At 35.6% G+C, this 27963-nt stretch overlaps 1 protein-coding gene across 4 annotated transcripts in view; it reads right to left on the reverse strand.

The window, feature by feature from the left end:
* The window catches only part of Clgn (calmegin), a 41000-nt gene that overhangs the window by 859 nt on the left and 12178 nt on the right, over window positions 1-27963 (reverse strand). For all 4 annotated transcript variants that reach the window (XM_063260798.1, XM_063260797.1, XM_063260796.1 and 1 more), the window contains exons 6-14: window positions 23935-24016; window positions 22311-22503; window positions 18807-18996; window positions 11449-11562; window positions 11188-11338; window positions 8176-8391; window positions 3508-3642; window positions 3151-3310; window positions 1333-1460 (exon numbers count right to left, since the gene is read on the reverse strand). In XM_063260798.1, the coding sequence (XP_063116868.1) occupies window positions 1333-1460; window positions 3151-3310; window positions 3508-3642; window positions 8176-8391; window positions 11188-11338; window positions 11449-11562; window positions 18807-18996; window positions 22311-22503; window positions 23935-24016 (1369 nt within the window). The remainder of the gene's footprint in view (window positions 1-1332; window positions 1461-3150; window positions 3311-3507; window positions 3643-8175; window positions 8392-11187; window positions 11339-11448; window positions 11563-18806; window positions 18997-22310; window positions 22504-23934; window positions 24017-27963) is intronic.

Here is a 27963-nt window from a genome sequence, read left to right on the forward strand (position 1 = left end):
CACATTATTTCTGTAAAAAATTGGTGAGCTGGCTTTATAGACCTTTTCAGAACTTCTGATGCACAATACCTCCAGAACAATTAGAAGAGGGGAACGGAAAAGGAAATACCAAATTTATGTTTTGAGATTTTTTTTTCTTTAATTATTGTCCTTCCAGAATGTTAATGAAGATGTTAGATGCTATTATATAAAAGTCATTATTACTTGTAAAGGTTATACTACACAAAATTTGACTTTTTGACAAATATATGTAAGAAGACTAACAGACTGGAAAGAATTAAGGTATTTTTAGAAATATATAAAGTGTTCTGTGAAATAAACATAGCCAGAGGCATTCAGGTAAATGACAGAAAGTATCATATATTAAGAACATATGGCTGAAACAATGACTAAAAAGCTCCTCTGGGAGAAATGATTTGGACCTGGCTCCAAATATGGGTATTTATCCTAAAAAAATGGGATATGGGTATTTATCCTAAAAAATACCCCCTGCTACATTCTTTTGAAAACTTCCAGGGAGTGAAGACCAGTAACGGGGTGTGTGTGTGTGTGTATGTATGTATGTATGTATGTATGTATGTATATATATATATATATATATATATATATATATATATACTGAGAGAACGTTTAAACACAGCTCTTAAAATAGATATAAACTATATATCGACACAGGAGTCTGGCTAGCGCTGACCCTCCCTACATGAGCAGCCCGGTAGGCTGCAAATTTCTGAGTAAGAGCAGCTCATAAAGGCCTTAGCGTTTTGATTTACACTTGGTAAAACAGCTCTGGTCCTCAGTTACACACTAGGTCAATTACACACTACATGATTTCTGATTCTATTAGCCAGGCTAAAGAAAAAGGGCCGTTGTCTATCAGAATACAAAAAGAGGTGACATCTGAAAGTAGAAAACAGTTCTCATTCCTTAGAGATTTGAGAAAAACACTATTATCAGGAAGACAGTACTCCTTTACTCATGAATGAAACATTTCAAAACCTGACACCGAAGTATTGAGACAATGTTTTAACAAAAGCTATACAAAATTATCTTGTCATGAATATTTTATTTTAAATGTTGAAATGATCTGTGTTATACTTTCTAACGTCAGTTTTTCTAGACCTGGTTCTATATTTACATTTAGTAAATCATTGTCTTATTGGGCACTAAGATATATGCTAGTCTTTTTGCCTTCTTTATGGAAACGTTTTAAAAACAATATGGAGGCTCTTATGAGAGCTTGCAGAAGTATAGTAAAAAATCTCTCAAAAACAAAGTGCTTTTATTGAATAATGTTTTATGAGTAACAATCACTCACAGAAACCTGCTCACCTCATCCTCCGATCCGGACTTATTTGATTTATTCCCCTCTTCGTGCACTCCTATGACTTCAACTACTTCTTCTTCTTCTTCTTCTTCTTCTTCTTCTTCACTCTTCCGCTCAGGTCCACTTTCCTCTTCTAGAACACAGAGTTTATTAAAGACAAAACTCAATGAATGAGAATTTTGCTACTGACAAAATATAATTAAGGGGATTTATTTGATTTGAAAATTTAAAATCAATTTCTGAGTTTCAAAATTTTAAAAATTGTAAAAACTCGTTATTTTGACACTTTTTATAATTAAATCATCTCACTTGAGGCAAGGGATGAGTTTATAGAGTCCTGTATGCAATATGAAAACCAAAGAACTACTATCATTCTTGTGCTCTTGCCTTAGGATTGCTCCCCTCTGTTTTTGGTGATTTCTGTAGCCTTCAGTATGCTGCGTGTCTGTAACTTTGAGCGCACTAATCACCAATTGTTTTTTTCATTTACCAACTCTTATGGATTCCATTTAAACAAACCTCCAACTTTGTCTCCACCACTGTATCAAAACATTTTCTCTCAGAACTATATAAAGCCGAGACCCTGGAAACTATATATGGTAAAAACTACACAAAGTCAAAGCAAACTTAGTTTGGGGAAAGGGAAGGGGAAAGGGAGGTCAACAGTCACCTCTACCTCCCCTATGTGTTTCCAGGAGCACAATCAGACAACGTGGATATGCAGGCATGCTTTACACAGTAGGGCCTTTCTGATACTGAACTATTCCAGTAAGAGCACTACATAAACCACCTCTAAGGCTGATCAAAACTCCAATGTGCTTATAAAGACTGAGAACTTACAATGTAAAGAGTTTTATTTCATTGTGTTTTACTTTTTTTGGTACTGGGCATCAAAGTCAGGACCTTGGGCTTGCCAGGCAGGTGCTTGTGTCACTGAGCTAGATCTGTAGCCCTATAATGAGTTTTAAATCCACACACAGACACACAACAAACACACACACTTTATAATCAAGTACAACAGCTAGTTATTTCAAAGTGTGTGTGTGAACTGGAATGCATTATAAATATAAGCGTGTAGTTTTTAAAAGAAGGGCCTAGGCCGGGCACAGTGGCATATATCTGTCTTCCCAGCACTCAGGAGACTGAGGCAGGAGAATCACTTCAAGTCTGTAGCCAGCCTTAGGGTTAGGCCTGCATAACTACATAGCAAGACCCTGTCTCAAAAACAATAAAATAAAAATTAAAAAGAAGCCTAGACTTTAAGTCCACTGTTACGTCAACTACTAAGTTAAAAACAACACTTCAAGCCATTAGTTGTTACATCATCTGCTGCTTACTCTGGAATCGGCTTAGGACACTTGGTACATTAACTTTCTCATTTCTACCTAGATATGCATAAGGAGGTCTCAACTGAGAGCCACCAAATAACCTCAGCCGCTCAGATATAAAGCTTCAAAAGCTCTACACATGGGAGGGGACACAGTATTTACCTTATACCCCCAGAAACTATTTTATATGACAAATTGTCTAATAAACAGTAGCCATCGGAAGAAGAGCTAATAATGGTTTTATTGCTGTAACCACTTGCCTTCTACCTCCTCTTCTCCCACAAAGGCCAAACATATACCTTACATTTCACCGTCTTTATTCTCAAGAGGGAAGAAATGTCCTTGCACCCAGCTATAACGGCTCCAAAGCAACTGACTGCTGTTTGAATCTTTCACCCGAAATGAGTGACTGTGACCTGGAGAGACGACGACCCTCCTCCTCACCGCCACAGTCATATATTCATAAACAAACCCTAAGTCATAACATCACACCACCTTTGTCAGGAATTTCACCATCACTTTGTTTGGTTTTTCCCTCCAACTCCACTGGCTTCTCCAGGGCTGCCTTTTCTTCCTTAACTTCTTGCTCCAGAGCTCCCTTTGTTTGTAGTTTACATAAGGCCTGTTTTTTGTACTCTGTGTCTTCATATTTTTTCTGCAGTAATTTAACATAAGCTATTTTTACTGAAAGCAAAACACTGTTTAAAAATGTTTTTTTTTAATAATAACATTCAGTCAACTATCAGTAAAAATTATAGAAAATTTACTTTAACATTTTTAAGAATCACTTGTTCAATCACAGAACTCAAAATTAACAAATCTGAAAAAGAAAGTCGAAGGAAGTTCTTTTACCTTTACTTTTCTTGGCCAACAAAATGACGTAATTAATATTACTAGAAGAATTAATACCACTGCACCCACAACGAAAATGAGCCAAAGCCACGAGTGCTCTTCAGCAGCTGTCATTAACTGCTTAAATACACCAGGCTGCAGGAAAAGCAAGCACACAGATGTGACTTGTGTTTCACAGCTCCCCACTGGAAGAACAGTTCACCAGAACGGTGCACTTTACCTAGACATTTCACATTAGAGTTGACGGAATTGTAATCAAAGAAATCTTTTATTTTCCCACCTTCTACTTTATAAAGGAGACTTTAATTATCACCACACATCACTCAGTGAGACTTTGCAATACAAGGGATATTACTATAAAGGTCAAAACACCTAGCTTATCAGCTAGAACAATGGCACTTTTTTTGTTAGCTCCCAGAATATAACTACTTTTTATAGATAGATTAGCTGGTTCGAGAAGCATGCAACTCTTTGATAATTCATTCTATAAAGAAGCTACTAATAAAATCACACCTAAGACTGTGATTTTTCTTTTCACATATGAACTTCAGTGAGGAAACTATTTCTCTTATTAAAATAAAATGCTGATTGAAGATGGCAGATGGGTAAGGAACAAGGTGCAGAACCTCTCTGAGAGAAACAGCTCAGATGCTATGGAGAAGCCTGGTCGAAAGGAGAGGGATTCTCGTGACCCAGGGAGAACTAAGGAAAAAAAAAAAAGAAGAAGAAAAGAAAAACATAGACAGAAGGCTGGACCCAGCGGTGCTGGCCCAACTCGTGATTGTGGCGCTCTCACCTGAGCCCATGGGACCCATGATCGAGGTGCTCTCGCTGGAGTCACAGTCACGCTGAAGCTGGGGGTTATCAAGCCCAAGGGAGAACAGAGCCGACATGGAGGCCTGCACTAACCCATGGTGAGTGTGCAGAATTTGCCCTCCCCCACGGGAGGGGAGTGGCTGACCAGATGACATATTGGTATTGGGCAGGACAGGCCTGAACAAGGGATGGCAGTGCCTTCAGTTGGCTGCTCCCTGCCCAGAGCAGATTGGTGGGATATAATTGGGCTAGGTCACACCCCTGCCCAGGACCCAATAGCCAGGGATGAAATTGTCCCCAAAGTTGTCCCAAACTGGTTCTGTCCACGTGGCACATACTAATGTAATAAGGGCTCCCTGCTGGCTGACTGGCTCAGAGGGGAGGGGCCAACCTACACAGCCCCTGCTTGTACCTCAGGGATTAACAGCAAACTGGAGAGGGCAGCAATCCCTAGCCAGTGTGCTTCAGAAGAACCATAACCAATAGGCAAGGGGCTGGGACCTCCACCATAAACCTGTATGGAAGAAATAAGAAACATGACAAGAGAAAGAAATAAGAAAAAGCCTCCAGCCAATCCAAGGCACATGAGGCCAGGAGAGGTAAACACAGAAGAGACAGAGCAGCAAACATGCAATATTGGACATGGCATCAGTGGACATAAGTAAGTATCTTCGTGACATCATAGATGAGCTCAAAACTGAAATACTGATACAAGCAAGATATAAGAAGATTAATAAAAGAAATTCTAAGCACCTCTCAAGAAGACACAGACAGAAGAATGGAAGAACACAGAAAAAAAGAGAGACCTTTGATGAAGAATATAAAAAAACCTTAGAATACATGAAACAGATTTAAAGAGATTACCATGAAATTAAAAACTCCGTTGAAAGCTGAAAATAACTGCCTGAAAGAAACTAGAGATATATTAACAAAACTTGAAGATAGGCTTGCAATGTGTTAATGCAAATGGAAAGATCTCTTTAAAATAACAAGGAAATGGGCAGTAACAATTCAAAGGCTAGAAGATGATAAGAAGATTATAACTCAAGAATAAAAAATATGAGTGAAGAAGTAGGGGTAAACACAAAGGCTATTCACAGAAATAATTAAGGAAAACTTCCCAAGCATAGGAAAAAGAAATGATATTCAGATGTATAAGGCACACAGAACTTCAGCCACCTACAACCAAAACAGAGCTATGCCCAGACATATAATAATCAAGATTCCAGAAATTCATCACAAGAAAAGAATATTAAAAGCCATCAGAGAAAAGAAACAGATCACCTATAAAGGAAAGCCCATCAAAATCATGACAGACTTCTTGACACAAATCATCAAATCAAGAAAAGTTTGGAGCGAAGTATTTTAAGCCCTGAAAGAAAATAACCTCCAACCCAGATTGATGTACCCTGAAAAACCGCCTCTCAAAATTAATGGAGAAACAAGATGCTTCCATAACAAAGAGGAACTGGGGGAGTTTGTGACCACTAATCCAACCCTACAAAAAATACTGAAGGACATTCTAAAGAGAGAGAAAAAAAACCATCAGGATTTCAGGAACAGAGTCCTCAATAAATGGGGCAGACAGTGGAATGAAGGAGAAAAGTAGACAACCAATGGCAGAAAAATAGCACAGCAGAGATGAGGCAGAGAAGGCTGGCTATAATCTCTAACATAGATGGTCTTGATACACTAACAAAAAGAAATATAGGCAGAGTAGATCAGGAGATAGGGTCTATCAAGATGCTATAAATAGGAAATATAATTAACCTGAAAGAGGGTTTATGGATCAAAAGTCAAATATGAGAAAACAATGCTCTATGTTATGGGAAACCAGAGAGAAATAGGGACAGCTCGTCCGGCAGCTGCAGAGAGATTGAAAAGACAGGATACTTATGTGCAGTAGAGAAGTACTCAGCTATAATAAAGGAAAACCTGGAGGCTTTTGTAGGTAAAGGAATACAAGTTAAGATTAAGCCCAGGGGTAAAAAGGTTCAGAACCACTTAGTAAATAGCAGGTTGCCCTCCCATCTAAAAACTAAAGGAGTTAGTGGGACCCAAAATGTACCCTGTGAAAGTGAAAGAGGAGGAATCGTCTAAAAAAAGAAGGCAGAGGACATTGTTAATAGTGTATCAGGATTTAAAATCCACTTAGTTCTTATCACTCTGTTTAGTTTGGTTATATTCTGTTTCAGTCTACTTCTACTAGACTTGAGGACACAGGCACCTATTCCAAAAACAGTAGGATGTAGTATGCAACCATACTTAATTTCTTATTAACTTAATCTGAGGCCCTGTATTACTTACACTGTCTTATTATGACTGATCTTACTTGAATCTGGTTTGTTAGATCACTGCTTTGTATTGATTGATTTTATTCGAATCTGTTATGATTGATAGTATCAAGTCTGACAGTATAAGCAAATACTCTGCAGATGACAAGATTCACTAGGATACCCACTCTGGCTTGACTATTACCTGCTTCTGAAGTCTTATAATGTCTCCAATGTTTTGTTTTTATTAATATTATTAGGTACTGCTATGTTCAATTATACTATGCCTGATGATAGACAATTCTATTGAAGGTAACAAGAGACATCATAGTTACCATTGTAGATCACCTTGTACTTTGGTTTTATATGACTTTTTCATTTCATGTTTTTATAGGAATTTGTTTTGTCTTGTTTTGTTTTTCCCTCTAATACAGAAAAGATAGATATACATGTAGAGACTCATGCATGAGTAGAACTTCTACACAGTTTATGAGAACTGTTTATATGATGCACAATAAAATGAAGAACTACTTTGAAGAAAAAGACACACTAAGGTACCCAGTGCTGATTCCATAGCATCATGATATGAAATCCAGCAATATTATTAGTCTTTGTTCAGAGTGATTTTAGTCTGGTTTTTTTTTTTTGTTGTTGTTGTTGTTTAATTTCAACATATGTAAAGGTATGGACAGCCACTTTGAAGAGAATGAGACATTATTGCAGCCATTGTTGACTTATTGTCTGGTCTTGAAGACCTAAAATGCCTTCATCATCCTGTTTGGATCAGTTTTATACTATGTTGTTTTATATGAATTCACTATATGTGAAGATATGGACAATTATTTGGAAGAAAACAAGAGACAGTATGATAGATAGTGAAGAACTCTGGTTGTCTTACTTTAAAATCTGTGTCTTCTACATTGTTTTCTTATGTCCCGTTTTGTTCTATTTAATTTTATCCTCTTTAAAATAAAATTAGAAAATAAAATACAAGGCTACCAAAAGATTCATTTTTACCTACTCTTCTGATGGTTGTTGTAACTGTCTACAGAAACCAAATAGAAGGTACGAATTTTTCTTTAGAGTTAACTGATTTTAATGATGCACCGTGTTGAAATACTGAGCCTCGTCTTTTCTAAACAGTCTAAAAATATGGGGAAAAAACTGGAACACAATTTAATAATGTAATTCTTTGCATTTCTCTTAAATGAAAAGTACTTAAAATGAGTATACATTATTGCTACCACTTAGGCCTTCGGTTGGTAACATGACAAAGACACTAAGAAGTTTCGTTTCTATAATTTAAAGGCATTAAATCTCATTAAAGCTGTAACAATTTAATGAATATCAGTGGACATATCTATGCATAGTTCATTATATGTTCTAAATTAAGAATCATAATACAGAAAAGCGAAATAGCCTGTCCACATACTTATTCAAGTGTATTTCCCTGGCATTTAGTAATTATTGCATACTTACCATTAACAGGCCCATTTCAATAACCTGTAATGGGTCACAGAACCAAGCCCTAACATTAGTCTACCCGGTTACACTGCTACCACTGTGATCACTACCATACCTCGTTAGCATTTGCAACCAGTACTTTAAATCTCCAGCTGTCTTCAGCCCAGCGATCGGCTACTTCTTTTTCTGAACAGATAATAAAATTATCAAAGTAGATGTCAGAGGACATAGACCAAAGCTCTAAACCAAGGGCACAAAAAGAAGTCAGAAGAAATGGATGCTCATCTTCAAAATAATCTGGGTTAGGAATTTTTTGAGGACTCCAGATTCCCTGAAAAAAACAATAATTGAAGACATTTTCAAATAAAACAAATTCATTGAAATGCTGATCAAAAAGTAGCCGCTGTCAAAGAAACTAGTAATCAGAAGCAGATAACAAAAATATAAATGATATTAATTCATTAATAATGCATTGGGAAAACTCTTGTTTATTCTTTTTCTGTTCATGCATTCTCTATGAGTAATACTTTTAACTGCAAAAAAAGCAAAGTGAAAATCCAACACATAGAAACTTAAGGAAATTTCACAACTGATTATTTCAGGCAAATTTTTAGACTTAGTGAAAGTATCTGGGTCAAGATATTGTTAAAGTTGCCTAATTCAGAAAGATCATTATATTGCAAAAATAGAACCCCTCCTGCATGACAGGCATCATTAATCAATCACAGGAACCTTAAAACAATTACTCATGAAAGTCCCATGAGATCTTTAAATGGCTACCCTATCAATCAGGTAGAATTAATTCAATAGCTCACTCACTAACTGACTCCACTGTCACATGTATCTATTCTGTGCTAGATCCCAGGGACCCAAGTCAATCAAGACACACACTGTTTCTGTATTATAGGGTTTAAAGTGTAATGAGAAAGATATACATTACACAAAACCATTACCAAAAGAAACATTTTATGGTACATACTTTGAAGAAACACTATAGTGAACAACTAGACTATGCAACTCAATGTATACATAATGTTAGAAAATATCAATGAATAATTACAACAATAAAACTAGAGAATTAAATGAATAATATAGGAACTTTTGATATAAAAATGTAGATACATTCAAACTATGTCTGCTCATATTTTAAACACTCTAAATTTTAATAATGCTAAAATATAAGGTACATAGGGGCTGGAGATTTAGCTCAGTGGCATACGCACCTACCTGGCAAGCATGTAAAATTTACATTCTGAACTCTCTTGATCTAATTTCTTTCTTATATTTATTTCTAAAACAAAACTCTATAGTAGAACATACTTTAATAACATAATACCTTTAATCACCAAACTATTCCTAAACTTCTAAAAACACAAAGATTTGTGTTAAAAGTCCCCAGGACATAAATAAACGATCAGACTATATCTGATACTGTCTTTGGAGAAGGAAAAATAATTTTTTGAAGAAGAATAGGAAAGAAGATAAGGAAGACTGACCTTCTGGCCAGGTTGAGTAAGGCTAGGAGTAAAAACAAAAAACAAACCAAAAAAAGAAGAGTACACACAACTTCTAGGTACAGTAAAGGATTTCCAAAGTCTACACAATATTTTAGTCTCCAGGATGTTAATAATTTCAAGTTAATATGATCTCTAAAACTTCTGAGTAGAAATTAAGTTGGAGAATATTCCAGATACTATATATAAATGCCGGTGTTTGCTAAGTACTGTATGCCTATTCATCTGTGGCCCTAAGAGCTCTAGGTAGAGCAATGCGAGCATATTAGCCATATTACTTTAGCCTCTTTGGAAAGCTGTCGTTCTGCACATATTTCAGATTTTGCATTAATGCCAGCAATTAGTCAGGCACTGTATGACAGGATTATGTGTTGTAGTACATTTATATCGATATTTTTCTTTTGTCCAGATTTCATCTTTTGCATACACTGTAGTTCTCTTTTAAGTAAAAACAATTTGCTGTTTTTTACGTAACAATGAATACTATATACATGATATCTTCAGAGTATTATTGCTTCAACTTTTAAAAACTTGGTCAATATTTTGCTTTAGCACCAAGCTACATGGTATTATGGAAATGTTTATTATCTTAGTAATAAATTAATGGGTCAATGGTTTTGAAGATGGAGTATTTAGTCAATAAGGATTAAACGTGGTATTTTAAAAATATATATTTTAATTATTTGGAAGAAAAAGAAGAAAATTTGAGATTCTGAACTTTGGAGAAGTTGGTAAAATCTGACAATTGAACATAAAACATATCCTGTAATACTGATGAGTGTCAGTACATTTTACTTAGCAAATCTTATTTTGATTGAACTGCAAACTATGTTCACAGATGCTACCTTACAAACAACAGAATAGCTGTCTCTTCTGTCAGCACTTCGGAGATTATTAGTCCAGATCAGGGCTGGTGGCACATGTGCCACAGCAGGCTGTTTGTTATCACTGAAGGCTCTAAAAGGTTCGCCATACCTGGTCCAGACAACAGCTGTCTGCAAGCCTTTCAGGAGAAAGAATTCTGGGTACCTGTTAGTGCACTTAACTGTGAACTTGACCAAGAGACTTGTACTTGAAATTGTGCATGTACAGTGTATGTGTTTGTGCATTTTCAGGTGAGAATATCTATGGCTTCGGTGAAAATCTCAGTGCTGGTCTGGTACCTGTGTGCAGAATAACTGCTTTAACACTATGTAAAATAAAGAGACTGAGCTGTGGAGTCCTCGGTGTTCTCATTACTGAGCTGCACTACTGGGTTGGAGGGCTTTCCCGTAGAGCTACTTAACTATCACATGAATTAAAGGAATGTGAACATTTATTATAATAGGCTCAATAAAGTCAATATATCACCTTTCCCCAATCCAATTTCATTCCACATGAGCATCACCAGAGAAGAATATGGTATAAGGTGATTTATCTTCAGCTCTTAATTTTATTATCCTAGAATAAAACAATACTTTTTAAATTTAAATTAGGTGAGGTCTATTTTCTTTGACTCCATGGAATTCTGAACCAAGCATCTAAAAGGTAACATAATGTTACTGATAATTAGATGTATACGATAAAAAGGCACATTTTTAAACCTTAGTAGACTTGGAACAACTGGTTATTACCTGGTAGTTAGGATTATTGATCATTGGTGGGCTCCATAGTCCTCTGTATTTTGGATTATTGATCATAGGAGGTTTCCACTCGCCACATCCAATCCGACAGGCTGGATTAGGAATATAAGGTGCCTCCCATTCTCCATCCATGTCTTCATTCCTTAATATACCATAATAAAACAAATGTAACCACAAGTCTCTCCCACTGGTCATTTAAGCTAGCCACAAAAAAAGAAGAAATAATGATATTTGAAGGTGAAGAATGCTTACCAGTCACTAGGTTTTTCAGAGTCAGGATTTGGGATAAATTTTGGTTCATTATCAAGCCAACCATTAGGTTTAACAGCACTTGAGTCTTCTATTTGGGCAGGTTCATTTTCATCCCTATAAAAATATTTTACGTTAATAACTGTTCAAGTTAGGTGTGGTGATGCACAATTGTAATCTCAGAACCATGAGTAACTGAGGCAGGAGGAGATCACAATTTTGAGTCTGGCCTGGACAACGTAGAGGGACCCAGTGTTAAATGCAAAAGAAGGGAAGAGGGGCTAGGGGATGTAGCTCAGTGCAAGGACCCTGGTTTAATCCCCAGCACCACAAAAAAATTGTTTAAAAGGTTCTAAAACTCTCATGTGACAAAATTTGGAAGACATACTAACAGTATATATACTACCCTTCTGATCTGTGCCTAACCTCTCCCTACTTCTAATCATCTAAGCCTTCTGTTAGCCTGCCATTTTTTGTGTGCAATCCCTGTGGAGTTGCATGCACCTATGTGTATATTTACACAAAGGACAGCATTCCATACCTAGTACACTAGACCTTGCTTTTGTCACTTATAAACTCAGTCACTCAACATCTGCTCTATTCTTAACAATTGTATAATTTTATATTTTGTGGATGTACTGTAACTTACTTAAAGACAGTGTTTCCAAAATTTTATTATTATAACAATGTTAGGAGTCAGGGATATGGCTCAGCAGCTAAGTGCCTTCCTGGCAAGTGCAAGGTCCTGAGTATGATTCATAAAAACAAAAAAACAAAACAAAACAATGTTATAATGAGTATCTTAGAATATGTGTCATTTCTTACCTATAAGAATATGTGCATTCTAAATTTTGATGTCCAATTACTCCCTACCTTTCCAGTGAAGAAATTAGTCCTCTGAGCTATGGAAATTTAAAATGCAATTTTCTCAGTTTACTGTGTGTCTCTTGATACAGTTTTTTTCCTATATACACACCTTTTATTTTCAAATTGTTTTATTAACATTTTTCATGGTTCTTGAAAATTTATTTACTCTAGTATTTTAAAATTTTTTGAATTCTAATGTTTTTATTAAAAACACTGACTTGTCAAGTACATCCTGAAGTAGATGAACATAATTACAGTTAGTACAGAACAGAACTGATACAGTTTTTTTAGAGAAAAGTAGACAATTTAAAGAGGCTTCTTTGTGACTTTCCATAAATACTGGAATTCTAAAATTGTAAGAGCCAACTCTATAAATGTACAGACTTGAACTTACCTTGTATCAATGCTAGACTGCGCCTCTTGAGTCATCAGAGAAATCAGAAGTTAAAATTTAAGAAACCTTTCTTTCAGCACTTTATAAAACAAATCTGATACAATTCACCAATATGAAGATGCTTTCACCTGCAGTTCCTTGCATTTAAGGGTAAACTTGCTCTTTAAGAGTAAGTATTAAGTGATAATAGTTTACATGAGAGGCAGTACTTTTTCTAATAGTATAAATGCACAGAGATGGTGCAATGATGTGACTTTTTATTAATTTCTTTTAAAATCACACTGCTTTTTCTAGCTTACACAAAGAACTTCCCTCTAACACTCTGCCTGAAAGCAGGAGCATTTTATTATAATCAGCACCTCTCCTAATCCATTAGGGAGATGACAACATCTTTGATTTTATTCCAAAACAATACACTGTGTTCTACAAGAAAGTACATAATTTCAGTGTTTATAAATGAATAAGAACTTATTGGAATGGAGACTTCCCAAAATGAAGCATGAAACCTGGTTTAAAAACAATGAACATCTGTAACATGATCTAAAGCAGTCTAACATACGTTAAAGTGAAATACTCCTCAAAAAAGAAGAGATGAATATAGGAATACTTGAAGAAATAATAGCTAAGTATTATTCAGATTTGACACAAACTATAAACTCAAAATTTGAGAAGCTAATAACAGACACAAAGCTGTATAAAAATATGAAAAAGACCACACCAAAGCACAACTAAGTCAAAGTTAAAAGCTGGTAATAATGGAAACAAATCTTAAAAGCCAACTGAAAAAAAATGATCTACCAGTGAAGGAGAAAAGTTGAAAATAAAAACTGACAAAAGATTCACTGGATACCCCAAGAAAAGGGACACTTGCTGAAAAATAGCTATTCCCTCTTGGTTGGTAATGAAAATACCCTTCTAAAAATGAAGACCAAAAAAAAATATTTCAGACAAAATTGGGAGAATTTGGTAACAACAGCCATGTTATAACATGTCATGGAAATTTTTTAGGCAAGAGGAAAGTGACAACACATGGAAATTTGTGTCTTCTCAGAAGGAAGAAGAGCACCACATATGGTAACTATGTAAATACAAGGATTGTCTCTTCATATGACTGAAAGGTACTCAGGGAAGAATAAAAATGCATGGTCTTCAGAGTGTATTAGAATTATGAAATTAGCACAAGGAATACAATGGGAAACATGTAAGAAGAGAATTAAATTACAGGGAAGCTTTACTATTTTTTAAAGGTAGACTAAAATCAGTTACAAATGTACTGTAAGCAATCAGTAAAACAATAAACCAGAGAGGAAAAGCTATAGGGCTAACAGAAAAAATAAAATGGACTATAATGATGAAAGAATGTAACAAGTTTTTATAAAGGATCACAGTGTAAGGGGAAAACAGGAAGCCAGCAGTGAGGAGGGAGGTGCATGTCTACCATACCAAAGGCAGCACTGAATGCGGATGGCTCAGACGTGCCAACTAAGAAGAAGACCCAAAGACAGGCTGCCAGGAAGAAGTCACTTGAAAACTAAAGGCAACTACAAGCTGCAGAGAGAAGTTGAGAATAACACAATATAAACAAAGCAGAAGCACTGATTTAACATCAAGCTAAATAGAGGTTAATACAGAAAGTATCACAAACTTTAAAAAGAAATACATTTATAATAATGAAGGGCCTCCATGTGCTGAGTGGTGCAAGCCGAAGGCCTGCACAGTGAACTCTACCTAGCTGTGCAGCCTCAGTACCTCACTTAGAACCCGGCAGGGCCCCATCCAGTGACCCAAGCAGCTGGGGAGCTTTGGTGTGTGTGGGGTGTGCTGAAGGTCCATCCAGCATACACCCCCATTCGGGGAACCGTGCCCCTAGGACCTGGTAAGGCCTGCCTAACTATCCCTACTCAACTGGGGAAACTTCCTACAGAACAGACAGCCATCCTCAACCCAGAAAACAACTGAGACTTTGCATTCGGCTGCCCCAGGAGAATATTAGAAAACTGACAAAATGAAAGAGCAAAATGCAATCGCAAACCTCGAGTTCATTCCAAACAAGCCTAGCAGACATGGACATAGAAGAAAGTGTAAGCCATACATCTGAAACTTTTAAAATGACAGCAACTGAAGTAAACAAGTAAAGAAACAACTCCATGAAGCTGCAAAAGAACTCAGATCAGAAATAATCTCCCAGGTAAATAAGAAATGCTGAACACATCTAAAGAAGACATAGTTAGAAAGATACAGGAGCCTTGCAAAAAGACTGAAACCTTGAAGGAACAATATAAAACAGAAACAGATTCAAAGAGATATCCAGGAAATCAAAAATTCTATCAAAAGCTGGCAAAACCACCTCAATGAAAGTGAAGATAGACTTTCGGACCTCGAAGACAAGATTGTAGCTAGTGAACAGATCTTTTAAAAATAACAAGGAATCAGCTCTTAAAAATAACAATTCAACAGCTGCAAGGTGATGCAAAGAAAAGCAATATAAGATTGATAGGTGTCAACAAAAGGTAACAACACAAATGATATAAAAAGACTACTTACAGAAGTAATAGCTGAAAATTTCCCAAACATGAGAATGGAAACTGACATTAGGATTAGTGAAGTATATAGAATTCCAATTAGTCACAACCAAAATAAATCTAGACCCAGACATATAATAATTAACATCCCAGAAATCCAACATAAGAGCAGAATATTAAAAGCTGTTACAGAAAAGAAACAAATCATCTATATAGGAAAGCCCATCAGAATCATAGCAGACTTCTGAATCCACACAAGTCAAAAAAATCATGGAGTGAAACTTCAAATCCTAAAGGAAAACGACTTCTAACCCAGATTGATGTGCCCTGCAAAACTTTTCTTCAAAATCAATGTAGAAATAAGATACTCCCATAACAAAGAACAGCTGAAGAACTTCATGACCACGAAACCAACCCTGCAAAGAATATTGAAACATTCTAGAAAAGACATAAAAATAACTACGACTTCAAGAACATCAACAGAAAAAAACCACCAAGCAGGGCACATTATTAAACAGAGGGGAAAGGTAAAGAAGCAACAGCACAGAGATAACATCACAAAAATAAGCCAATATTCAACAGTTTTAACCATTAACGGCAATGGCCTTAATTCACCAATTAAACGAAACATACTGACAGAGTGGATCAAGAAACAAAGTCCAACCATATGGACACATGTATACCCGTTAGATAGAAACCTATCTAACCCCATAGAAAATTCAGACTGAAAGTCAAAGGATGGAAAAAAACACTCCATGCAACAGGAAACCCCAAAAATCAGGGGTAGCTATTCTGTTTTCAGACAATGTGAACTTCAAACCAAGAATGATCAAAAGCTATATAAAACACGTATTAATAGAGATGAAAAATCAAATAAGCAATAACATTCTGTGTGTCTGTCCAGATGCCCCTCCTCTTAGAAGAACATCAGTTGTATCAGATTGATGACCTACAGACCCACCCATATGACCTCCTTTTATCTTGATTATATTTCCAAAATAAGCCACAATCGTGGGCACTGGCAAACAGGAGTATCTGAAGGAACTGCTAACTCAGTATTCACTGTGACTTATGTCTTCTTTACAATCTGTCCTTCTCCTCTCCTTTTCTCCATCTGCTTAAGTGAGGTGTAGTATGGGTAACTGTTTAGATAGGTCTACATACAAGAACTCTGCAATGTGCAAGATGCTACCATTACTCACCAGGGAACTGAAGCTCTTAGTCCAACAATTCGGTTCCTCAAGGAACTGAAGCTTGCTGAAAACCTTAGACTGAGAGTGGACCCATCAGCAGTGGAGCCCTAAGGTAACTACAGCCGTGGCTGATGCTCTGAGTGTACCCTTGTGAGACACAGAGCCAGCAGACCCAGCTAAGCTGTACTCAGATTCCTCACTCAGAAACTGTGAGAAAATAGTGCTTTTTGAAGTCACCACATTTTGGGTGTAATTTGTAATACATCAACAGGTAACTAATACAAAGTCTTTATCCAGAATATAAAAAAGTGTTACTCGGACCTTTTGGAATAATAAGAACATACAAAATAAGAACATACAATATCAAATACACTAAATGTTCAGCAAATGGAACTTTTACACAGTGCTGGTGCAAATGCAAATTTTACAGCCCTTTAGAAAACTTTGGCAGTTTCTCATAAATTTAAACATGTATTTCCTGTATAAACAAGCAATCCAGCGCCAGGTATTTACCACCAAAAAGAAAACTTGACACAAAGTCCTGTCTAAAACTGTATATCATAAATTTATTTGTAATTGCACAAAACTGGAAATCACCCATATACATATGGATAAACAAATTATTCCCATAAATAAATGCTATTCACCAATAAAATAAATTACTGATACATAAACAACAAAAGCATCTCAAAATCATTATTCTACATGAAATACTATAAAAGCAAAAGCCATTTACTGTATGATTCCACTTAACATGTTTTGGAAAAGGCAAAATTATAGGAACAGAAATCAGATGACTGGCTCAGGAGTTAAGAACAGGAGGAGAGGAAAGATTACAAAAGGATTTGAGAGGCTAGGGATGGAGCCAACGCTGGAGACTGTGGAGGCAGCCACATCATTGTTCAAGTCACGAACTGTGTGTCGGAAATGAACCTAACTGTATGAAAATTATATCTGCATGAATCTGACAAGGAAAATATGTTCTAGAACTCAGAATACAAAAAGGATAGTATTACCAACCAAATGTATAACGAAGTTATTCCAACATTACAAAATCAGTCACTATAATTCACTATACTAAGAAAATAAGGAAGAAAACCCACAGAGTAATCTTAATAAATGCATAAAAAGTATTTTATGAGTACAAAACCCACCACCCAATCACAGTGGGACTCTTAGCAAACTAAGAGCAGACCATTTTACTCTTAGTATTTACTTTCATAGCCTTGTACAACCCCAGGAGGGGGCAGTGTGACAAACAGTACAACTCAAGTGACAGAGTGTTAGTTCTGGATCAGGTTCCAAGACACCCTGCCATTCATGTGGTTCCCTCTCCTCCTCTAAGATCCCTCCACCTGGGAAGCAGTCTGCCTTGACTGGAGCAGACCAAAAGAGAGGCTCAGGCAGGTGGGGAGTGACATTTCTCCGCATCAGCTGCTCAGCCAGTTTGGGAGCAGCTTTGGGAGCAGCCAGCCCAGGGACACCCTCAGGAGACATCCTGGGTCAGAGCCAGGGGCCCTCTGCCCAGACTCCTGGCTCCCAGAAACCATGTGAGATAATAAATACCTGTTGTCTTCAGCTGCTGAGTTTTGGGCTAATTTGTTACACAATAATAGATAATAGAGTGCATTAAATACAAAAAGCAGAAACTACTTAGCAATGTGGTAACTAGCAGTTACCCAATCAGCAGGCGATAAGGGACAAAAGACTCCTAGAACAAAAGTAGTATGATCTTTGGGGGGGGGGGGGAATCCCGAAACATTTTTGAGAACAAAAAATACTTTAGCAAGTGGAGAGATACTCTCTCACCATCTAAACTCAATTTACAGGAACTCTAGAAATGAATACATTTAAGAAAAATATTTATGATTCCGTAGAATAGAAACAACACAAATACTCAGTGAGTGAAAAACGCGTGTTTAGGCACACTGGTGTTTATGAATCCTATAGAATTTTATAGAACATTGAGGACAGGTCTGTTTTAAATCCAAGAAATTATTAACTGAAAAAGACTTGCAACTATGTAAAATATTCACACACATAGGACAAAGAACCAAACAAACAAATCTGAAATTAAAAATTAAGGTGCTGGCTTGTTTAAGATTAGTTTTTCCATACACCACTGAGACCATAAAAATATATGTAACAAATATGTATTACAAAATGCAACAAAATAAAAACATTAACTAAAATAAAAATTTAAAGGTAGGAAAGCACAAAATCCATTTTATAAAAGTATTTTCCACAAAATAGTCAAAATAAGGAGTTTATTTTAAAAGTGGGAGATTTTGAGATCTTTAAAATTAGAAACTTCACTTATATGTTATGTATCATTACTTTTTCCAAATATGAATATAATACACGGCAACAAAACCCTTTGCTTACCAGTCTTCTGGTTTGATGGCAGCAGGATCAGGGATCTTTACTCTTTCGTCCCATTCTTCAGGTTTTTTATCATTGGGATCCTCAATTTCTCTGGGAGGATTGACAGGAGGAACTACATCTTCTAAAAGATTTCCTTTGTTTACAACTATTTGATCAATTAATATTTCAAATGTGTCATCTGGATTCATTACTAAAAAACACACATTGTATATTTATTTTTATAGACCATTTATCTTAATCATCTAACTAATAAAACTGCCTAAGCTTCATGGACAAAAGTTTAGAGGAAATAGAGGAAAATCAGATAACATAAATCAAAATATGGTGAAATTGCTAGATATGACACTTCCTAAAATAAAGATAATATTTTGTCTTAAACTGCATTTTTAACAATAAAACCCTCTATTATACCTCAGACAGGAAATATCGAGTAGTTTACTTTGTCTAGGACTCACGATCAGTCTGTCTGGAAAAGGTGTTATTATTTTTATTTATTTATTTATTTTTGTATCACTGGGGATTGAACCTAGGGCCTTGCACATGCTAGGTAAGCACTCTGTCACTGTGCTACATTTTAACCCTTTTTAATTTTTATTTTGAGACTCAGTCTTGCTAAATTGTCCACTGTGTGTCCTCAAACTTGTGATCTTCCTGCCTCAGCTTCCTGAGTAGCTAGGACTACCAGTGTGAGTCACCATACCTAACTTCTTTGGGATCTTTACATTTTTAAAAGCAACCTCAAAAAGTTGTAAGTACACTGCAAAGAACTCAGTCTTTTCCCCCTGAACCACTTGAATACATTACTGATTTTATACACACCACTTCTGAATGTTTTAACAAATAATTTCCACAAACAAGGACAGTCTCCTAAATAAACCCAACCCGGCCACCAAAACCAGGAGATTAACACTGACACGTTCCTAACATTTCAGAGATTTTTAAAGACTCAATGTCATTTCAAATTCAATGACTGCAGCACACCCTGTCTTAAAGATAATTTAAAACATTCAAGCTTGCACTTACCTATGTTTCCAGGAAAATTCTACCCTCCTAAAAGTTTCCCTGCCACAAATTTCATGAAGGACTCATTTTTTGTAATGATAAAAAAAAAAAAGAGATGTCTTTCACCTAAATAAAATTTAGGTCTTTGAAAAGGATGATGCAAACAGATGCTTAACCTTTGGTTTCAAGGAAGCAGCTGCCAGAATGATCCCGACTCAGCGAGTAAAGCGGGGAGCTGAAGAAACAGCTCTAGAGCACTCAGTCTCCAGAGGTTCCAGTCACAGCAATGACAAATCATTATAGATCAAAACGAAATCATGCAATTTACACACAAATCCAAATAATGCACACCCACACTATCTTGTCCTTTCCTTTTTATCTACTATTTACTTTTACAGCTCAGATTATAAAATTCAAAAAAGCAAAAGGAAAAGTCAAGAATGAGGCAGGCCTAGAATAAAAAAAAAAAAGTACTGCATTTTTACAAATTCCCTAAAAGCCATTCCATTCCTTAAGAAAAATCTTTAAAAAGTTCTTATAATACATTTTGCAACTTAAACTGGTTTTTGACACCAACAGTTAAAATATATATGGCAAACATGCATATGTAAAGAAAAACCTCTCAAAATCTTTGGCAAAAACAATTGCTTAGAAAATGAATTAAATATTTCAAATGACTATAATAAAAAGCCTCAGACTGTATAAAGTTTCTAAAGGTACCTTTAAGTTTCTTTTTAAAACTATATATTATAAAACGTAACGATACTACAACGTCTAAAAAAATTTAATTTAATATTCCTAGCACAAAGTTCAAGGTTTTGTAAAAGCAAGTCAGACTCAAATTGGGAGGTTCAGCCCTGCTAGTTTGTTTTCTAGGGTATCCTACTTACTTGAAATAAGGCAAGACAAAACAAAGGGATCACTGCCCAGCTCACAAGATGGTTCCAAACAAAGTGTCTATTACAGAGCAACTGATAAAGGGAAATTACTTTTTTCAAGTTTTTTCTTATTTGCCTTATTTCCCTAGTAGCAATCATAATGTGCCTACATATTAAATCTCACTCTCTCCATTTTAATATCATAGGGTTAGGACTTTTTTGCAAAATGTATGGGACCAGAACTGTTTCAGATTATTTTTCACATTTGGGAACGTGCAATGATTAGTTCTCATTGGTTGGGCATTTGTAATTTAGAAATGTGAAATACTATGAAAAAACATTTTTTTTATGAGAAAAGGTCTCACTGTGCAGTCCAGGCTGGCCTTGAACTAACTACATAGTCTAGGATGGCCATGAACTCACAGCAATCCTCTTGCCTCAGCCTCCTAAGTGCTGAAATTATAGATGTGTGTCTCCAAGCCCAGCACCCTGAAGATTTTTTGAGTGCCAACCAGAAAACTAAAAAAATTTGGCTTCTGGAGCACTGTGGATATTCAAATAAAGGACAATCACCCTGTATAAGTATTTCCGTGACTAAATGCACATAGTTATATTTGTATTATACAGAAAACTCTTGCTTTGAACTTTTAGTATTATCTTTACACATAGATCATCATGTGGATTATTTTCTTTGGATAAATTGTTGAGAGTAGAATTTTTGTTTCGAAGACCGTAAACCTGTTATGGCCTCTGATGTACTCTGTACCGCTAATTTGCTTTTGATCAGATTTAATAGTCAAATTACTTATTTTCCAATTATGGTTTCTCATTATTTCCAGTTTGTGTTTCCCAAAATGTGCAGTATTACTTTCCAACTATTTCAGAAACAAATTTTCTAGGTCATAGCTATGTTTAAAGATAAAATTGGGCACTGACTTGAAAACCTTTGAAAAGAAAACAGAGGCGACTTAATCTTGGGTAGAACTGAAACCTAAGAAAAGACAGAACCAGCTAGGCTCCCTCAGCTGTGCCCTTAGTGTAGACTGGGGCCCTGTTGTTGGAAACAGAGAAATAACCCTGTGCTGCCCTTCTCTCCCAGAGCTTTGCAACCTCTCATTTACTTAATTAAAGCTCTGGGTGTTAGCACACAGTTGCTCAATGCTTCTGGTATGTCCTGCTACCATAACAGGGTGAGACCTCACAATAGCCACAACTTCCAAAAAAGCCACAACTTCCCACAGAGCAAAGTCTAACACTTCTGCCTGGCGATTAGTATCACCTCTTGTGTAACTGGATTTCCTAGTGTCCTGTTCTTACAGCACCAAGGCACAGTGTGGTACACGTCCTCTTCCCTCTTGTCTCCCACATTCCATCTACTTTTGAAGCCAAGTTCAAATACAGTCTTTGCTGGTTTTCTCCTAGTGTCCAAGCTGAAAGTAACACTGCCTTGAACTCCTGACTGTATCTCACCAGTATCTCTCCTCTGGCACTTTGTTTTCTACCTGTGCTGACACTATCACATCTTCAAAGCAGAGAGACATTTATTTTCTTCCAAAGCAGGTGCCATGAATACATTTGTAGTCAGCAAATATTTTTGAATTAATAAATGAATTAAAGAATATACCAAGTGTATAAAGGTGAGTCTTCTTGTCTGTGAAGAATTTTTTAAGGTCTACATTTGGAGGTTTGGCATGTTTCTCTTCAAAAACTCCAGTTTTGGGATGTCTATGTCTGAAGATAAAATGAAGCTGATAATCTTCTCCGCATTTATCTGGTCCAAACATAATGGTATAAGGTGTTTTATCATAAAAGTTTTCCTTTAAAGAGAGACAGGTGCAGGTATTAGTCCTGAATTATAAAATATTTAATTTCTCTAGTCTACCCAATTGGTTAGAGTTTACAAAACGTATTAAATGCTAATTTACCAAAAAACTATTTAACATAAGTGATAATAAAGGATATAAAGAAAATGACAAATTTTATTTCAAAAAAGTTTTCTGAAAAATACACTACGTCTTTCCTGAATCCACAGATGTGAAATTATCTTAGCAATATCATAAAAACCTTTATTTACCGTATGTTAATTTTTAGGTACCATTTTATTGGGAAGTATTAGAAGACAGTATATTTATTATCTTAATACTAAGCGGATTATTATTATTATTATTATTATTCAGGAAGATGCCAGAAAATTACCCTTTTGTGTACAAAATGAAGAGATTAAGACACAAAAGTAGATGCAGAGACCCAAGCCCTGTTTGGGTAGTAATTTCTCTTTATCTGACATGGGATAGGGCTTACGAGCATGGGGTTCGGACTTAGATTCTGAAGTCCAAACACTAGCACTGCCACTTAAGACTAGCTGTGTGTGACCCTAGTTTTTACCTCTCTGTGTCTTCATTTCATTAAGTATGGAGAGAATACTTTATAGGAGAATGGGAGTATGGGAGAATATTACTGTGAGATTTCTCTGGGGATTAAGTTAATCAGATTAAGTTTTTATAGGAATGTTTAGAATTAAATTTTTTTGTCATTCTAACTTCAGGTGATCATTTTTTACATCTAAAACGAGAACTTCAACACAAATGGCTTCCCTTTTACCAGATCCTAAACGTGAGTATCACACAAAGACTTTGATCCACATTTCATAGCTTCTGCATAGATGTACAATCAGACAAGTATCTCACTGACATCCTATCTATTTAATTTTAGTTACCTGTCAAAACCTGACAAGTCTCCTGCATGAGAATGCTGTAAATGTCTCTAACCTTCAATGCATCTTTATATACTCTGTAGAATTATAAGACTATTTTATCATGAAAATTTTTTTAAAAAATTTTAAATTTTATTTGCTGTGGGCTGCCAATGCCTGAACATCTTTTTATTTGGTTTTCTGGTCACTTTATTTCACTACTTTGCTCTGGTTATGTTACCTCTCTAAATAAACTTTTGATTCTCATTTTGTAAAGAACTCTAAATGGATATTTCAAAAGCATTTATAAGCACCGTATTGTTTTTAAATTTACAGATGGGGTAGGGTTTTTATTATGCCCAATATTACAAAATTAATGCCTTCTAGTAACCTAGCTTTATATGAAACTTGTAGGAAAATTGTGAAAGCTACAAAATTTCATGTTGAAAAAAAGACATTCAAAGTTAATTCCAGTTGAAAATAAAATTAATTGTGTTAGTCCTTAAAAATACTTACTAACTTTAATAAGGTTTTCTTAAATATTAAAATATCATACCAGAATCAAATCATCAGTGTCTGCTAGGAGTTTAATGTATGCACCTCCACAATCAATACCATCTTGAAAATTTACTTCATATCTAAATGAAGGGGAAAAGAACCATACTGCTGATAAGTAAAAATTACTAATTGCTCTTGAAAATCCAATGCATTATTCTCAAGTCATTTAAATATAAATGTTTTACATAACTAGAAAGTTCACATAAGGCATATATATAACCTATAGGAAATAAGCAAAAATGCTTTTTTAGCACTGCAATACAAAGCTTGTTAAGATGTTTAAAACAGAATGATTACAATCAACTGCAGGAAAGGCAACCTATTTAGTTACACCAAAAATTGTTAAATTAAGAATAAGACACTTTGACTAAAACTTCAATAGGAAACTTCAACTTCTGGTAAGGCAAGAATTACATGTAATATAACTGAAAAAACAGAAGTCAGAAGGACCACACCTACCACACACTTCTAAGAAATTGTTGATGATTTTAGGTATCTAAATCATCTTCTGGTCCAACCTATACCTAGGACACTTTAACAAACTGTATACTTAGTTAGCCCCACCAAAGATACTTCATAATCTTAAGAATATTTCAGATCCAAAGGGCGAGGAAATACAAGAACTCTTATCTGTTTAGTATAACAGCTTAAAAAAAGTAATCTGAGAGTCATCTTATAGGTTTAAGTGTAGTGTAACTCTTGACAAAGGTTTTATTTGTATTTTAAGAAACTAGCTTCACTAGGACAATGAAACACACAAGACATTTTTGATAAATTGATAAATTATATGTGACAAAAATCAATGAGAAGCCAGGCGTGGTAGCGCACTCCTGTAATCCCAGCACTTGGGAGGCTAAGGCAGGAGAACCATTTGTAAGTTTGACACCAACGTGAGCTACAAAGTAAGTCCAAGGCCAGTCTGCACTACATAGGGAAACCCTGTCTCAAACAAACAAACAAATAACAAAAAAATTAATGTGAAAACAGTAAAAATTAAGTTATGATTTTGTTAAATGGATTAAAATAAAAAGATGAAAAACAAGCAATAGAAGATTGTGGCAATCTAATTAAGGAAGTTATTTCTGAAGAAACTGCAGTGCAAAGATGAAAATAGTAGCATACACAAATTTCAGCTTGGATTACGTTAATGTGTATATTTTGTATTACAAAGAACAGAAGAAACAGCAAAAACTCAAGTGATTATTTCTGACTTGTCAGATGATTTCACCCTGTCCTTCTGATATGCTTTGTTTCTCAAGCTGTCTAACATAACTACCAGTAACATATATATATACATATTTTTTTTTGAGGCAAGGTCTCTCTGTTGCATAGGCTGGCCCCAAATTACTAAGCTTAAGTGATTTTCCTATTTCAGCCTCCAGAGTGGCTAGGAGTACAGGTACACATGGTGGTGCCCAGCTAACATACATTTTCACATCCAACTGGCACAAGTCATTCTTGATCTGCCACTTAATCTAGGGAGCACAAGTTACTATGCTCTATTTGCTCATGTATATTACAGAAACACCACCCAAACCTATTCCTTACAGGACTATTAAGATGACTGAAAGATATCATGCATAATAACACGCATTTACTTTCATTATGATCAGAACAGACTTCCTTTAAACTTATTTTTTAAATAAAAGATTGTCTCAAAGTCTTACCCTTTATTTTAAACAAATAGCTGACAAATTTTTTTTTATCAGTACCGGGGATCGAACTCACGACCGCCTGCTTGTGTGGCAGGTGCTTATGCCGCTGAGCTAAATCCCCAGCCCCAGCTGACAAATTTTTTCATTAAACTTATATGTTTTTGAACATTATAAAACAGAAGACATGGGACACAATATGACTTAAAGGTCACTATTTTTAGGAAACATAAAAAGAGACACTGCTTTGTTATAGGTGATTTAAGGACAAAGGGTTCCATAAAAAAGGCAGAGACTAAAAAGAGCAATTTTGTAAGTTGATTCTTTAAGTGTAAACATAGCTTTGCTGTCCTATTATGTTTTGAATAAACCCTCTGTCCATTTTTTACACTACAAACTTTCAAAGTTTTCAAAACATTAAACTTGTGACTAGTATAAATAATTCACAATGAATCAAAGAGTCAGTAAAAATATATAATTTGATGTGGCTAACCTTTAAACCATAGAAAAGCTGAGGGCGTATGCAGAGTAAATGTGTTAACCGTAAGTTCTCTGCAGTATCATTTCCAGTAGTACCCTATGAAACACTAATCACTGTTAAGAGGAAAGATAAAGTTACATGATCAAACATATTTGGGAAGCACAGCATTGAAGTTTTTACCTATAGAACCTATCATCACCACCATCAAAATCATCACCGTCATCATCACCATCTGCCCTCTAGCATTCCCAGCTGTGATGAGCCATAAGCCAAAAGGCACTCACACGGTGGGGAGGACTGAGCAGAGGGTCTCACCAGTGTTCACTACTGCCAGGGACACCTGAACTGCTGCTGGAGATGTCTGCACCCCTCTTGGGTGAGGTCCAGTTTAGAAACCTGCAGAGAATACAACCACACACACTGTGCCCTCCCCTCCCTGGAATACTGCCATCTTGACATCCTGCCCATCTGTGGGCCCAAAAGGAGGTGTGTGGCTCCTGCACAGAGCCTGCTCTAGGCAGACTGCCCTGAGCGCCTCACTTGCCCAATGCCTTTCCAAAGAAGCAGAACCTTGAACCCTGGTGACAGACTACCCTTCAGCCAGCGAAGCCACAACACATCTGCCCTGGGCTGGAAATCAGCAAGATGAGAGTAGAAATTGTATTTTTATAAATTTTAAAAATACATGGAAACTTAACAAACATGCTCTTGAACAACCAACTGGTCAATAAAGAAACTAAAAGAAAAATGTAAAATACCTTGAAACAAACGAAAATGGAAACATGACCTGCCCAAACTTTTCGAATATAGCAAAAGCAGTGCTGAGAGAAATTTGTAGCAAGCGCCCACATCATAAACACAGAAACAGGTCACATAATCAATCAATCAATCAGTCGATCGATCAACCAATCAATAATTTAAAAAAAACAATGGCTTAATGCTTGCAATGTTTGGTGTTTAATTGACTTTGCAAGTCCAAAGCATCTATTTACAGGATAACAATATGCAATATAGCAACTATGGGGGGTTTCTTCTAAAAGTGGTGGACACTTATAATTCCCTATTGTTTTAATGTCCTGTATTGTTTTCATTATTTGGTTTAGTTTTATTCTGTTTCGTTTTACTTGATTTTATTATATCTGATGGCATGGGTAACTATTTCCAAGATAATAATAATAAGATATATTATGGTAGCCATTATTGATTTCCTATTAGCTTGTTTTGAAGTACTATATCACTCTCATTGTTTTGTTTTGGTTGGTTTTAGTCTGTTCTGTTTTGTTTGATTTTATTATGTCTAATGGTATGGCAGCTACTTTAAAGATAATAAAAGGCATTATGGTAGCCATTGTTGATTTCCTATTATCTGGTTTTGAAGTTCTGTGTCACTTTCACTGTTTTGTTCTGATTGGCTTTATTCTGTTTTATTTTCTTTGGTTTTATTCTCTTTAAAATAAAATTTAAAAACTAAAAATAAAAAAAAAATAAATAAAAAAAATAAATAAATAAACAACCTGTCACTGCATCTCACAGAACTAGAAAAACAAAAACAACCCAAAATTAGCAGAAATAATAAAGAGCAGAGCAGACATAAGACAAAGATTAAAAATTTATGTACATGATCAATGCAACAGAGGTCTTCAAAAAAATAAAATTAACAAACTTTAGCTAGACTAACACTAACAATAATGATGACAACAGCAGCAATAGAACCCTGGGTAAGTAAAATTAGAGCTGAGAAAAGAGACATTGGAGTCTTTATAACTGACAGCACAGAAATACAGAGGATCATTACGGAATAGTAAAAACAACCATACAACAACCAATTTGAAAACTTAAAGGAAATTAGTAATTTCTTGACACATATACCTTACAAAATTTGAACCATGAAGGT

The sequence above is a fragment of the Cavia porcellus genome, unplaced genomic scaffold (genome assembly GCF_034190915.1).
Source record: "Cavia porcellus strain 051 isolate PalLab524CR breed Dunkin Hartley unplaced genomic scaffold, mCavPor4.1 scaffold_14, whole genome shotgun sequence".
In the NCBI taxonomy this organism is placed as follows: Eukaryota; Metazoa; Chordata; class Mammalia; order Rodentia; family Caviidae; genus Cavia; species Cavia porcellus.